The sequence below is a fragment of the Kryptolebias marmoratus genome, linkage group LG24 (genome assembly GCF_001649575.2).
Source record: "Kryptolebias marmoratus isolate JLee-2015 linkage group LG24, ASM164957v2, whole genome shotgun sequence".
Classification (NCBI taxonomy): domain Eukaryota; kingdom Metazoa; phylum Chordata; class Actinopteri; order Cyprinodontiformes; family Rivulidae; genus Kryptolebias; species Kryptolebias marmoratus.
Window position 1 is genome coordinate 5,333,342 of NC_051453.1, and position 16,005 is coordinate 5,349,346.

Consider the following 16,005-nt stretch of genomic DNA (forward strand, 5'->3'; position numbering starts at 1 on the left):
TGTGCCGTGGCCTGACTTGTGTGAGACATGCTTGTTGCCTGTTTTTATGTGGGAGGTGGATGACGCTGCAGCAGTTCCCCACTCCACCTCCCGAACCACGTGTCTCCTCCCACATGCTTCCACTCTCCTGCTGCCTCCTGTTTTCCCACTCTGTTTCTTTTTGGTTGCGTGCACGTTATCTTTTTTTCGCTTGTCGTGATGTTGTTTGCGTTGGCCATGTTGGGAGGAGGATGCCGAAGTCTTCGTTTCTCATAAAGTCTAGTGTAAAATCATCTACAATAGATCGCATATGATATGTAAACAAACAGAAAATACTGATGTTGATTCATTTTTGTACAAAGATGTATTGAAATAAACAAAAACCACAGAGCCGCAGGGCCATATGCTTTCTGCTAATTAACAACTAGCTACAATCCAATAAATCACTTTGAGAGAAAATCACAACCAGCAGTGCTAAACTGAAAACAGAAACAAATTCAGACATTCTTCATCAACATCTGTATTTGTATTTGTTCAGTGACAGCCTTTATTAAACCGGGAGCATTGTGGCACACATGCAGCTGGACTGCGTGGTTGGTCAGTACTACTTCATTTGAATCCACCCCAGCAAACTACCCTAAAACCGCAGAACATAATTCATAGGTAAAAAGGTGCTTATGATAAAAGGATGGAAAGTCCCTCACTGTTCTCGAAGTGGCTTATATTTTATGTTAACACTCCTGTGTGCTAAAAGGGCACCAGAAGCGAAGATGATCCTGATTTGATAAAGGCCTAATGGAGTGAAAGTGAGAGCTTAACAACCTTCCAGCTTTCAGTGTAGATGATTTAAAATTGGGTATTAGATGTACTTGGAAACAATTTCTTAGATTAGATCTTACAGCATGCAGCTCTTGAAGTGTTGAGGGTGTATATTTTTGTGTTGATGATTTATATAGAGCCATTACCTGGGTATGCAGTTTTTATTTATTATTTTATTTTGATTGACTGTAAAGCGCATTCTTCTTTTTTATGTGATCATTTTGAAACATACCTTTTAAAATGTCCACACCCAGTGCTTGTTTTTAAGTTGTTCGATTGAACAGTAATTCCAGATTTAGTTAGTTTAGTAAACAGGATATGATAATCCAGTGCTCACTGAACTGCAGTGACTGAAAGAAAAGAAAATCCTGCATATCAATTTGCCCCACAGGCAACTCCTTTCCTGTGCAATCCAAGTCTGCCTGGGTTTAAAAACACAATCTCCATCTTTGCTGGCAAATTTAATTTAACGTCAACCAAACTGATTGAAAGAGACTTTAGTCTAAGAGTCTCAAAGAACGGTCAATTTCAATAATGGCGTGGTTTTTTCCAAGTTTATTTACATAATTATGATTTGCTGGAATGTTAGATAAATCATCAAGGTTGTAAAAGAGCAGAACTGTCACATTTTGTTATAATTTTTAATTTAGTATGATTTTTAGTGAAGCAGAGCGAGCGTAATATACCTTCAGCAAAAGTGCTGAAGGCTGGCTTATTTTTAAAAGTTAAAGCACTCATTGTGGACCTAAATAAACTGTTTATTTACTTTACAAGTGCAAGGAGCACAAGTACTTTTAGTATATGTCAACATAAGTAATCTACTAACGATAATTCATGGGTTCATGAGGGATACAGAACCGTACGCCCAACTGAACGGTCTGAGATGAATATACCATTCCACCCCTCCATATCAGAGGTAATTTAATCAGTGAGACAAACAGGAAACTCTACATCCTTGTTTTAAACTGGTGCTCTTTAGTGTTGGTGTACAAAAGCGCTTTGGCACAGACTGACGATTAAGAAAAGGAATTAAGTTGAGTCTGTCCCTCTCCATGTTTGTCTGTAATGCCATTGTCATCACAAGAGTGGTGCTAATCAGATTACATTTTAGGTTGTGAACCTTCAGCAGGCAATATAATGAACAGTCCTGATTGCTTGATTATCAGCCACATCGTCACAGTCGCCTGCTGTTTACCATCTGGAACTGCTCTTTATCCTGCCACATCTCACAAAGTCTGACCCGAGAATTAACTAAAAGTTTGTGGTGCATTTTTTTGTCTCCCCAATAAAAGCTGCTCATACTCAGATCTCATCGTATCTTTTTAAGTAAAATTTCAGAATAAGACTCCAGTATTTTAGTTTTGCCTTGAATTCTCTTTGCTAGTATTCATGTTTTTTTTTTTTTTTAATTAATACCTATCATGTCATTGTAAAGCAAAAGCACCAAATGCACAAATGTATTTATAGGTTGTGAGGTTTTTAACATTCTCCTTCATTCCTTTTCTCTTTCAGGAACCCATAAAGTCCCGAGCGCCACAGCTCCATTTGGAGTACAGGTTTTACAAACAGTTGGGAAATTCAGGTAAGACCAATTCAGCCTGTAGTCCATGATGTATGTCTCAAACAACTGTAATAAAAAGTTAAATATAAATGAACTCTGACCGGGCCTGGAAACTCAACAAGCCGACTTGTTTTATAAGGAAAGGAACACCTGAGATGGAGAAGAGTGGTAACACGTACAATAAAATGATAAGTTAGTCATCAATTTGGAGGTCAACCAATAAGGAAATATCAATACCTGATTGATTTATAATTGGAGGTAAAAGTTCTCTTGGTGGAGAAGAAATGCTGATAAAGGAAATAAATCTTTAAATCAAAATCAATGATGGGAAATTCCACGATATAATATTTTCTTTATTTCTTAGCAACTTTTGATGGTTTCAGTTATTTTTAATTGGGACAGGTTTATGTGAAATGTGCCAATTTCTAGAGATTCATGTATCTTTCCATCACCTGCCTCCATGAAAGGCAGGTAATAATGTAATTTAGTGTGTGTGTGGTGTTTATTTGTTTAGTCTGTCAGCAACATATCTCATGAACCCCTGGATAATTTTTAAAGAAACACTCGAATGAATCACTGGATATCCATCTACAACTGAATGGAGTCAGCCTGATTCAAAATGGCTGTCGCAGAAAATCCAAAAACGGATACAGCTCTGTCATTTTTACAGATATTGAGCTCCAACTCGGTGTGCTAGTAGCTGAAAGTCATCTCTGACACATCATCTTAGTACTAACAGACCTTAAAGGATCTTTGTTTAAAATTTTGGCATGCAAGTGGACGGACAGTGTGTAATCAATCAAGGAAGTCTACTTTTTTGTTCACATCACGTCCATTTAGTCCCAACGGTGTTTTCAAGAATCAAACATCTCTCCTCTGAGAGGAAAAAGTTAACAGAAGAGGTCTGTGTAATATCCCAGTCCTGCTTTTTGTGTTGCAACTACTCTCACAAATATGTTCAAATCCTTTTTTTTTTCTGCTCATGATCCTTGTCGAAGTCATCCATTAATCAATGTACTGATACCAAGTCCCAGTTCACTCATTATGAAATGATTCTCTTCTTTTTCTTTAGTATAATAGTGGTGAAACAATGAATTATAACCATCTAGCTTAAACACAACACAATAATCCTGCAATTAATTTGTTTAATAATATAGACATGAAAAATCATGCTACGTATTTATAAGTTTAGCTGTTTTTATTTGTGCTGATTTATTTAAATGATGCCGAGTCTTGGTGTGAGTGATTCTCCCTCATCTGTCAGACATGTGTGTGTGTGGTTTAATTTAGAGACACGTGCCAACTTCTTGGCTCCTTGTACCAACAGCTCTGCACTGTTGATAAGGAGTTGGGGCATTAGGGCAGTCCTTGACTATTTATAGATTGGCCCCTACAAGCATTCAGGCCATTATGGTGTCTGCTTGGATAGCTTCCCTGGTCTCAGTCTCCTCTGCCTCAGTGATCGACTGTGTCCTGCCTGGAGTTTGCAGGAAATAAAATACTAAAACATGCATTGTTTACAGGTCATGGCCTGCTCTTCTTTATGGCTTTGTTTTAATCTATCAATGAATCTTTATCAGTGCATGCCAGCGCAAACTTAAACTAAAACATAACTATCATTTTCATCTCTTTTGTTGTTCTTTATAATTATATGGCTGTGTCTGCTTTTGGTTTTATAAATTTTTCTTATTTTTTTGGTGCACTTAATGCCATCTCTCTTTCACAGCCAAACAGCTATAATATTAACTTTACTTTTAATGTGTTGCAATAAAAAAAAAAAAACACACAAAACAAACAAAAACTATAAATAATAATTTCTCTTTTGACAATCAGCTCCAAGATCTTTAAAGTCCCATAGGGTTTTGATCAAGCACAAAAGTTATTTTAGCTCTGTATATTTAGCATTTTTCCAGAGATCTAATGTACAGATTAGATCGAGTAAATGAAGTCTACTGAAGGGCTCTTTCTGGGCAGTGTTATTGTGTCAGAGCTGCTGCCCTGGGCTAACAACAGCCTACAAAGCAATCAAATCAAGAGGTTCTGAATTAATACATTGATTTTTACATATTTCTGTTGGTTCTGGGAACCACCATGCTGTGTCCTCAGATGATTCGAATGAGAATGAAGCTGAGCTTTAATCATTTAGAGTATCAACGGTATCTGCAGTATAACCTAAAAATAGAATTTATTTATTTGTCCCTGATTAGCTGTTAATATTAAACTTAATTACTTAAAAAAATGGAAATAATCAACTCAGAAATGTTCGACATTTCAAGCCCCTCCCCGAAGGTTCTGGATAAACTTGAAAAAGTACTACCTCTGTACTTGGGCTCATTTGGAGGGTAGAATTTCTAGTTTCTAATTTCTACCTTTTAGCCCCTGGTTCCTGCAGGCAATCAGGACAGAATAAATGAAATGACAAACTTTTTTTTTTAGGTTTCACTGCTTATTGATCCAATTCAGTAACGACCAATGTTCACAACCTATAGGACCGCCAATGATAAATTGTCTTCAGTCTTTCGCTCCTTACATTTTGGGATACAACATTTTAACATAATGTAGCCAAATAAACCCAAACTTGTCTTTAGCTGACCAGCCACCACATGATGACATGGCAGAAAGGCTCCAGCATAGGAGGAATCAAGGGCGATAAATCTACTTATGTTGTCAACTTGGCTAAATGGGGACATGTGACACTGTTAGTCCAGCCCAACCCAAGAGCCTCAAATATGTCATAGTGTGGACTACTCAGTGCTTAATGCCCAGCAGGAGCTTATCTCTACACTCTTAATTCTCTGTGGTTCTGAACAGATCCCAGCTGTTGGGAATCCTGCCGCCTACATCACAATTTACTGTGAAAATTATTAGTGGTGATGGCAACACTGCAGATTGGTTTCAGAATTTGCTGGTTGGATTAGATTAGGGCTGTAGCCATTTTTAGACCAGGTCTGCAGTGTAATTTATTAATTTATTTATTTTTGTCTGTTCATGTGAGAATCTGTACATATGATAGAAAGTACCACTGATGTATTGTCCAGAAAACATTTTGTGTTCCTACGTATATTTTTATTTATTTTTTTAGCAATATTGGAGATATATTCACATGTAGCATTGATATAATCATGAAAACAGTATTTTTGAATAGCCTTGTCAGCCATTTTCTGTGCTGCAAACAGAACACAACAGTTCCTTCTGCAGTGTTTTGTAAAATGTTCTGCCTCCGGGAACGATATGGGCAGCCCCAGACGATGTCGAGACTCAATTCTCTGTAGAACGTCAGAAGGGTTTTAAACAACAATCTGTGGTTTCTTTCTCAGTTTCTTTATTACTACTGTAGTTTGTGGCATGGCTTCTGTTATATCACCCAGTTCACATTTAGTGGCAGATCGACTGTAGCTCTCGCATCTACACATTGTTATCATAAATATGAAAACCCCCTGACTCAGCCATGGCTTTTAGCACGTCTGTGAACATTCAGGAAGTCCACCGAGCTTCTTAATGTAAAGATTTGCTTTGTCAGTAACACAGTTATGATCATGTTTCAGGCCAGTTTTGTGGACTAGTCTCATTCATGCTATGTGGATACCACCTACACCCACCCACCACTTATTTAAAAATAATAATTTAAAAAAAGTCATGTTTGTATATAGCCTGCTGTTCAGTGTTGTAATAAAAACCAGAACTGCCTGTTTCTGATGGAAACTTTTCTGGTAGATCTGCGGTCACAGTTTAAAACAATTAAAAACGGAACAACTGCTCTTGATTATCTGACGTCAGCCACATTCGTCCTGACATTCTACGGTAAAACTGTCTGGTAGGAATAACTTGATGGAACGTGTTCTGCCTCATCTCGCTGGTTTCTCAGCTCACAGCATCTTGTGTGGGTGATCTGCCTTGGAATTGTGTTGCACTTGTCTCCTCGGGCTCAGTCTGTGCGAGCCAGAGCGCTGATCGAATTTCAACCTTGTGAGAACATCTCTGAAGCACGGAGCTTAATGGAAGTCACTTCTCCTTTTTATCCTCCACTTCGTGCACTTCATAAGCTAAATCTTTAATATGAGTGTGTTTTTCCCTTCCTCTCTGCCTTCTTTTCTTCGGTCCCTTCCTCTTTGGTTTCTAACTCTGGCATTTCATTGTAAGGCAACATTGTCTTCTGCGGCCATGATGTGGCCTTCCCTCCAGCCGTCGCCTGAGAACGCCTGCCTACAGATACAATAGGGTTTATTGTTTCAAATATAGCACTTTCAGACAACAGGGACCATTTCACAGTTCTTATAAGCACATAAGACAGTTCCCCTCCTTTTTTGGTTTCACACTGCAGGAACCGTGGCTGTTTGTTGTCCTTATAACTGCTTTTATAGGGTTTATTTTAGCTCCGGCTTCAGAGTAGGAACTAAAAAAAGCACAATAGGTTACCTATGAGTGACGTAGTGGAATCTAATTGGTCCAGTCAAAACGCACGGTGATTGGCAGAGCTTAATGCTCAGCCAGCATTCCCATCCATCCGTCCTCCACTGCTTATCCGACTCCCAGCACTTGCCCCATTTAAAACGCCTTCACACTTGTTGTGCTTTCTCCAGCATCTTGTTGTGTCGAAGAAAGAGGTTTTGCTCAAAGTGAAACACCAGAGAAGTGAGAGAACCTAAAGACAGAAACAATACATGATTTCTGAACAATGAAGGCACAAAAAGTAATACTGCTCAGGCATGACTGCAAAAAAGTTAGAGATCTCAGAGTAGGTCAGATTGAAAGAACAAGTGGTGCAGTTTATTGAACTCAGTTTTGCTGTAACAGCAAGTCTTTTTCCCTTCAGCTGCACAGATAATTATTATTAGTGTCCATACTTTTTAAAGAAGGCTTCAGTGTGCCAGATGTACTTTTATTTTTTATTTTATTGATTGTTATAAAACTTTTACCCAGAGCAGATGTAGCAAAATGCAGCAGTGCCTACAATTGGAGCACATTTCTTTAAAAATTTAAACCTGTCTTATATTATGTTTACATGTTAATGTAAAACTCATAGGGTATGATACCCATGGCATATTTTTTCCTTATTACCTTTTTCATTCACTTGAAGGACAACTATGCACTAAAGTTGAAATTGTTTACACCTTTTCTTTGTCTGCTGGTGTTTTCCTTTTTCAGCCTCTGAATTATAAAGTAAAAAGTGTTGTTGGCACTTCTCATCATTTCAAATGCATCTTTTAAGAATACACGGCTCACAACAAACATGTGGTTAATGTTGTGCGTGTAAGCAGCCACACTGACCATCAGCTACCTTTTTGAAGTCACAGTGGAAAGTCAAAACTCTTCTGGCTGCCAATCCTTACAACCCTTAGAGATCCTGCAAAACAGTTGGTGAAAACCCTGAAATAGTCAAGACGGCGTGGGTCAGAGCGCCACAGACACCAGGCTGCAATTAAAGCATTGCATGAGAACGTTTTCCAGTTACAAACGCATGTAACATGATTATCTGTTACAGAAAGAATTAGACATTCATGCCTAAAAGGCTCTTGTGTTTTCTTTGTGTTGAGTTGGAGGGCATTTCTTCGTAGGTATTTTTATATTTGTTGAGATGCTGTAGGGTTTGTGCAGCTATTGTTGGCACATGTCAAGATGAATTTTCGACTGGACAGAAATTACCCTGCCCCGCCTGTAATTTCTACCCTGTGAGCACCAGCCTTTGCTCACAGACACCAGCAGAAGATTATAATGCACACTGCGCTCTTTTCTTGTGATGACTGTGCTTTGAATGCCCTCTAGATTTGGGCCAAGCTTTGATGAGTCAGCCTCCCTGTGATCTCTTGTCACAGCCTCATCTGCCGTGGACGTCAGTATCAGAAAAATCCTAGAGGCTAAAGTGCAGGCAGGTGTGTGTGTGTGTGTACGTACACATATAGATGGGGAGGATGTTTGTGCCAACAAACTTTCAGTGGGTCAGATAGATGTTGTGGAACTTCAAGCGCGCTATAAAAAAAAACAATTACTGGTCAACCCGCTGCTCATTTGTAACCCTCATATATATCTCTCTCTGACAGATTTTCATAACATAATTGTTTCTATGCATCTTTTCTTTATTATTTTCCTTTAAAAACCTGTTTTCACTCATGGTAGTGGCTCTGATGTGGTAGTTCACGGTTATTCTTAATGTATGTACTGGCTGATAATGATAAACAAAAGTCACGTTTAAGTACCTGGGTTTTGAAGACAGTTCAGTCCATTTTTGGTACAGTTACAGTAAGGGAAACAATAAAAAAATGGCTTCTATTATACGTACAGAACAGAGAATAGAGCAGAATTAATTAAAGTACACACACATAACTATTAAGGTGCACATTTGGAAACTTACCTGCACCTGATCAATTCTGTACTTGCATGAAAACCTGCAGGTTTTCTGCACCTCCAGAAGAGTCTATAGATGCTGGAACAGCTCCTTCTTTTAAAAACAAAAACAAAAAACTACAATTTGTTTATCTATCAGTAAAGACTGACAACTTCCAGCCTGGTGGTTTTATTTTAGATCAAGCTGTGTGATTAGCAAATACTGTATCAGAAATCTGTGGAAATTACTAAGTCTACATATTCAAGTCAGGGATTTTGTCTAAAGTTATCTTGTTTGTTTTTTTCATGCACGGTGTGTGTATGTATTTCAGAAATGCTGTTGTAATATGACTCTTGTGCCGCACAGACCTCAGCACTTTATTTTGTTGAAGTCAGTAGACATGTAGGTCACAAAGAAACAGTACGTTACAGTAGTTTTTTAGCACCATGATATGATTATTTTCATACACAGCACAGTCGGGGTTCTGCAAAATGAGGAATAATTTGCATTATTCTCTATTGTTCTATTAAAAGAACATTTCGTAGCGTTTCGCCACTCATCTCAGATTCTCACTGTCGAAGTGCCGTGAAAAGATTGTGACACTGCCAGGTTGATCCTTCCACATTCTTTCGAAGTCTTGCGCACGACCTTTGAGATGGGTGTGGTGGGTTTGTTTTGCACCTGCTTTTGGTAGTCACCTTTTCACTTTATCCTACTTCTGAAGAGAAATACTTGTTTCTGAGAAACCTGTCAATTAAGTCTCGCGCCGCCCTTTTGTATCAGCAGAAAGACAAAGTAATTTAGTTCATAAAAACACCTTACTGTTGTTTTATGCTACACAACATTATTAAATACTAGGTGGCCATGTTTTGAAAATGGGAAGTATTAAATGGAAGTAGCAGTAAGCTAACAATTGTTTTTTTTTATTTGTTATATAAAGTTTGAACTGTTTTTCCTTTCGCACAGTTTAACTCTTCATTTGCTTATTTATGTTTCATGAAACATGCTTTTGATTGTTGAAGGATAATACATCTTAAATCCAAATAAAACTATAAACCTGTTGCATTGAGTGTTTTACCCTCTCATATACATTATCTTCTCAAATATGGTGAACAGTCCACAACCTTTACAGCACCTTTTTAACTTCTACAGGTTCTGCAAAGCATTTTAGTTTCTCATTCACCCATTCACGCAGTGCTTTCGTTTATATATTTTCACTTGTACACTGATAAGCATATCGGTGGGCAGTAGGGGGTAAAGAGTTTGGCCTAAGGACGCTGCAGGGCCTGGGGATCGAGCCTCCAACCGGAACGCCTACCCTGCCCACTGGAACAAACCGCCATGTCAAAATAAAACTCATTACCAGGCAAACAAGTAAAACAAAGGAATTATGTATTTGTATGATATATATGCAGTCGGTTGTATTGAAAGGATTTGATTTTAGGAGAAAGAGTTTTCATCACTTCCTGTATTTTGTGTGTCTGTGTCTCTGCAGAGGGAATTCCTCAGGTGTACTACTTTGGTCCTTGTGGGAAATACAACGCCATGGTGCTGGAGCTGCTTGGACCCAGTTTAGAGGACCTGTTTGACTTGTGCGACCGCACCTTCTCCCTCAAGACCGTCCTCATGATAGCCATACAGCTGGTAAGATCTGGGAGATCTGCTGCTTACTTTGTAGGACAGATAATTCACCTTTTGAAAACCCTTTTTTTGTTGAACTTTCTAAAAACCCGGCAAGCCAAAAGCTTCAAGGTAGTTTAAGAAGTTAGAAACCTACAGTGCCTCAAATCGACATGCTTATTGATAAACTATAAACAGTGTTTCCATTTTTTAAATCTAGTAGAGCTTGAAATATTTATGTGTAGCCATGCACATTTATCTTTTGAAAACACTGCAGCAGTGGAGTCAAGAGTCAATTGTTCCAACATATAGTCCACTCATTCATCATTTACCAGACTTGAATTTTCTTAATGGATGTTAAAGCGCTGGCTTCTGACAGTATTATCAAATATTTATTCTATTTATTCAGCGCTAACCTGGCAGGTACAAGCAGCAGATGATGAAGACCGTATAGATCACCAAAGGGAAAAGTTTATTTTATTTATAGATCTGTACACTCGGTCAGATCCAGTAAGAAGGAATTTGATGACTTGTAGTTGGTTGACTTAAACTCTAGGTGGTAATAAAAAAATCTAAATTAGCTGCTTAGATCAGTCTCTTTGCTCATCTGTAAATTTGCACCTTTAATCCTTTAGTGAACAATCAATAGTCCTTGTAATACAAGCTAGGAATGGGCAGCAAGTTTTAGATTTTTATGATGTAGTTTCCTAAAAAAAAGAGACTTGCAGCATCCCAGGTTTTGTTTATGTCACTGTAGTTTATTTTGAAAGGATTAAATAGTAGAAATCATGGTCATGGGTGAGCTCAGCTTTACTGCCAGGTGGCGACTGACAAAAAAGAAAGAAAAGAGGGTTACTAAACTAAATACCATACATTAATTAAAAATGGATAAATGGCTATCAAATAGGATAAGGCTATCCTATGTAAAAGCCACACTGAACAGATGGGTTTGTAGTTTACTTTTAAAAGTATTCACATTATGGACTCCATATTATGCCCGTCCCCCTCCATGTTGATGCATTGGACCGGTGAAAATGAAGAGCAGTATGAGCAGCAGCATGCGTCTCTGTACTCATAGTTTGTGTTTTATCAGAGGATTTTTCAGCTGCAGAACTGGAATAAGCTTTAATTTAGCTGGGACTTGCAGAACCAGGACAGAGGGGTTGGATATTCAAAGAAAAACTGAATAATTACTGATGAATTCGAAGAGTGTTTTAGCTTAAAGTGCTCATCCCTGATACATGCTGGAAAAAATATTTGCAAGAGCTAATTAGGTGCTGTTTACTGTTATTAAAATAATGTTATTTTGTAGATCTACCCAGAATGACAGCCACCTGCTGCTCACCAAGCAGTAATCTGGCTTTGTCATACGCCCACCGTAGTTGGTTTGGAGGTGACAAAATAAAAGAAACAGGGAAAAAATCTCAACCTCTTGTACGTCACAGCTTCCCGTTTTAAAACTGTCCGACGTTCAGACTCTAACCTTATTCCCCCCCGTCTGGTTGCTTCTGTAGATAACACGGATGGAGTACGTTCACACCAAGAGTCTCATATACAGAGACGTGAAACCTGAAAACTTTCTTGTCGGGAGGCCTGGGAGCAAGAGGCAGAACACCATCCACATCATCGACTTTGGTCTGGCCAAAGAATATATAGACCCCGAGACCAAAAAACACATCCCCTACCGGGAGCACAAGAGTCTGACTGGAACGGCACGCTACATGAGCATTAACACACACCTGGGAAAAGGTGAGTCCATTAATGAGCTCGGTTTAATGGAGGCTTAAAAACAGATACAACATGAAAACAGATTTATTGACTAAAAACAAGCAAATAAAACAGTTTTCTGTTTAATCATTGAAGGTTAATATTTAACTTGTTGGGGTTTCTTTTGATCTCCTGTTACAGTTTAATCTTTAGTGTAATTTATAACCCAGATTAATAATTTGTACCAATTATTTCTTCCTTTGTTCTTTAGTGTTAGGTGTTTAGTTTGAATGGATCTGCATACTATTGGTTTTTCAAAACACAAAATGAGCTTTTATACTTGACCTAAATTTTAATTCCATAATGATTGTGCAGCTCCTCCATTTAGCTGCTTCTTACTATTGCATGTTGGTTTTTTAAGTAATTGTGTCTCTAAAGCAAGTTGCAAACTTTAATTTATTATAATTTTGATTTCAGAGCAAAGCAGAAGGGATGATCTGGAGGCGCTGGGTCACATGTTTATGTATTTCCTCAGAGGAAGCCTCCCCTGGCAGGGCCTAAAGGTACTGTGGTTTATTTTGTATCATCACCCAAAAGTTAGCACACATCTGTATTTATCAGTGTCTTAATTCTTGGCAAGCTGTTGTTTTTTTTTTTTTGCTCCAAAATATGTCTAATATATTTTCTAAGGCCTGAAACGTATCAGCGGGTCAACAGGATTTATCTTTTCCTGTCATCAGTCAAGGATTTCTTATTCTTTTGCTTCTTTTTTTAGTAAATGTAATTTATTCACCCATTATAGGAGTGTTGGTTTTATTCTGGTGATATTTGTTGGTTTGTTATTTATATTATCAGCCACATGTTATCAGTTTGTTTACCTGGATTACATGACACTTTCAGAATTACACCTGTAGTTTAGAAAAATGTCTTAAAGTTTTTGGTGTTGTGATAAAAGAGTTGACGGCAGCAAAGTGTACACAATGTTTTAGACTAAAGCCAACATAATATTGTTTTATATGACCTTAAATATCTTTGAAAATGAATTTTATTACAAATGCACTTGAAGAAACTTTTGTTTGCTCTGATTTTTATGAATACACTGAAGTAAAGTTAAATTAAAAGAACTCCTCTATCAGTCATTACCAGAATCCCCTCAGCCTGTCAGACAGGTGGGGATTTTTTTGTTCAGGTGAACTTGTTGCACACTTAGCTCATCTCAGCACAGCAGGTCTTTGTTTTGGAAATTTTTACACGGCGAGAAACGCTGTAATCTAGGTATTTGCGAACTCAGATGCACACAGAGACAAATGAACTTTGTTTCATTTTTCCTTATGAGAGCGTTATGATCTGTGGAAAAAAACCCACATTATGTTTGTACAAATAGATCTGCAGTAAAACAGTCATTTTCTGGTGTTTTCTTAGAACAAAATCAAACTTTTAATACCAAAAAATGTATTTTTTGTTGCGGCTTTAAAGAGTGACTGCAAATGTTGGAACAGAAATTTCTAAAAAAATCAGAAAATGGCAGTCGTAACAGCTCTAATCATTTATTTTTTTCTACCACAGTTATGACTCATCTAATTTTCTTTTGTTACATAATCGCATATAAATTTCTGCAGCCGATTTTACATTTTAATGGTTGAAAGAGCCTGGAGCGCTTTAAAAGGCCACAAAGACAGGTGCCTGGATGGCAGGTCATAGCAAGCAGCGGAGTTGCGCAGCTTTCTGAAGGCATCAGTATCAAAGAAAAGTGGAGAAGAAAAGACATCTCATCTGAACAGTTGCTGTGTGGGTGGAAGCTCTCGGTGGATGAATGTGAGGGATGTAGTGTGGGGGATGTCGCATGGCTTGGGCCAAAACAAGCCTTTGTGCTGTTATACGTTCATCAGAACCATAACAAAAATGAAGGAAAAAGATACAGTGACACAAACATAACAGAAAGTTTAAATCTGTGACTTCATGTGTTCCCAATCAAGATTTTCTCTAAGATAGCGCCCGCCGTTTCTTGATGTGAAAATTTATATGTAGTTAGTGCCATTTAAAAAAAATACCTTTTATAACTTTATAATCCTCTGACGTCTCTGCTTCAGTAACGTATTAAAGTACAGATGTCGAACTCCGTTCCTCCTGCGTGTTTTAGATGTTCCTGCTTTAAAACACCTGGTTTAAATGAGTGACTTGTGGACGTGCTGCTGGAGAACTTGCTGATTTGGTGAGGAGGTAATTAAACCATTTGAATCAGGTGTGTTGGAGCAGAAAAACCTAAAACTACCAGAACAATGGAGCCTTGAGGGTCTGGAGTTTGACATCTACAGTAACCTGGCAGATATGTGTGAACTATAAAGACGATTCAAGCAAGCCAAGAATAGCCCCAGAATCAAACATAATGAAGCTGTTTACTGGATGATAAATACTGATTTTTGTAACTTTTCTTCCTCTCTAGGCTGACACCTTGAAAGAGAGATACCAGAAGATTGGAGACACCAAGCGAGCAACTCCTATTGAAGTGCTTTGTGAAAGCTTCCCAGGTCAGTAGAAGCAACCGATTCTCTTTTTACTTTGTTTGTCTTTTAGACTCATTTGACTTTGTTCTTTTTCTGTGACAGAAGAGATGGCCACTTACCTGCGCTATGTGAGGAGGCTGGACTTCTTTGAGAAGCCAGATTACGATTATCTGAGGAAGCTTTTCACCGATCTGTTTGACAGGAACGGCTACATCTTTGACTACGAGTACGACTGGGTCGGCAAGTCTCTCGTGAGTGCGCCTCACCGACACGTTTCCTGCTTGGCTCATTATGTGTCATGATTTATTGTTGTCAGAGGTGAATATTTTGCTCAAGCTTTGTATTTTTTGATGTTCTTGTGTTTCTCAGCCCACACCGATAGGCCCTATCCCCAGTGACACACCTCTGCAGCCCAAAGTACCACAGCCGAAAACCCAGGTGAGGTCTTAACTTCAGCCACACCCTCTCCGTGCACTCAGCTGACTGACCATTCAGCCAACCCAGTCAGTCCAGTTTCTCTACCAAACCAGTTTTCAGTGTTCCACTGTTAACAAGTTCCTGGGAAAAAAAATGGCTGCTATTTCCTGTTCCTGTTGTTTGCAATGATCTCAGCTCTCTTGGAAGTTTTTATCAGAACCATCCCTCCCACCACCACCTCTTAAAAATAATAAAAAAATCAAAAAAAATCTGACATTCGTTGCCTTGAAGGCGACTCTTCTGCTCCAGCTGGAAAACCAAGAAACATTTCTATAATTTTTGACACCTTGCCACTCTAAGCGCCAGTCATTGCGTGCATGAGTTGAAAATGCAGATTGCATTGTTCATACCAGTGATGACAAGTTATATGCTTAGTGTGTGTCAAACTGTACAGTTTTTTTGTTTGTTTGTTTTATTAGCATGCTATCCGAGCCTTGTTTTGTGTAGGGTTGAAAAACCTTAGTTCTAATATAGAAAACATTAATTATGGCTGATTGACGGAAATATTAACTCAGATAAGGCTGCTGTAGTGACTCAACATTTCCCGTAAAGCTGTAGAGGGAGGGCATTTTTGTTTTATGACAGACTTATTACTATGGACTCTGGCCCTTTTTACTGCTCTCCATTTAATGTGATAGGCTTGGTAACAACTTGCCATCTTTTTAGTGCTGCCAAAGCACCTCCTTATGTACCACGAGCATTGGTCGTGACATCCTGGTTGAAGCAGAACGCGCCCGCTGTCTGTCCCGGGTCGTAGGTGTAGGTGACGATATGAGGAGAGTAAAAGGAAGACTGAGCAGATATGTTTCTCTCTGTCTCATTGAGATAATCAAGGCTGTTTCCTTTTTCTTCTGCATGACTTTATTAGTGTGTTGATCTGTGCTTCACATAAATTTTTGCTTCCCTTTTACTCTTTTAACATAGTTTGTCTTAACAAGCCTGCTTCTGCTTGGGAGATGTCTTCTATAATTTTTTTGTTTCTTTTTGTTTTTATTCACTCCCCCCCCCCCCCCCCC

At 38.5% G+C, this 16,005-nt stretch overlaps 1 protein-coding gene across 6 annotated transcripts in view; it reads left to right on the forward strand.

The window, feature by feature from the left end:
- The window catches only part of csnk1g2b (casein kinase 1, gamma 2b), a 32,281-nt gene that overhangs the window by 13,852 nt on the left and 2,424 nt on the right, over positions 1-16,005 (forward strand). For 4 of the 6 annotated variants that reach the window (XM_017420544.3, XM_017420542.3, XM_025006876.2 and 1 more), the window contains exons 3-9: positions 2,311-2,380; positions 10,177-10,325; positions 11,816-12,050; positions 12,486-12,571; positions 14,452-14,536; positions 14,615-14,763; positions 14,882-14,950. In XM_017420544.3, coding sequence (XP_017276033.1) covers positions 2,311-2,380; positions 10,177-10,325; positions 11,816-12,050; positions 12,486-12,571; positions 14,452-14,536; positions 14,615-14,763; positions 14,882-14,950 — 843 coding nt within the window. The remainder of the gene's footprint in view (positions 1-2,310; positions 2,381-10,176; positions 10,326-11,815; positions 12,051-12,485; positions 12,572-14,451; positions 14,537-14,614; positions 14,764-14,881; positions 14,951-16,005) is intronic. The other 2 variants (XM_017420541.3, XM_017420543.3) reach the window with 1 other exon arrangement.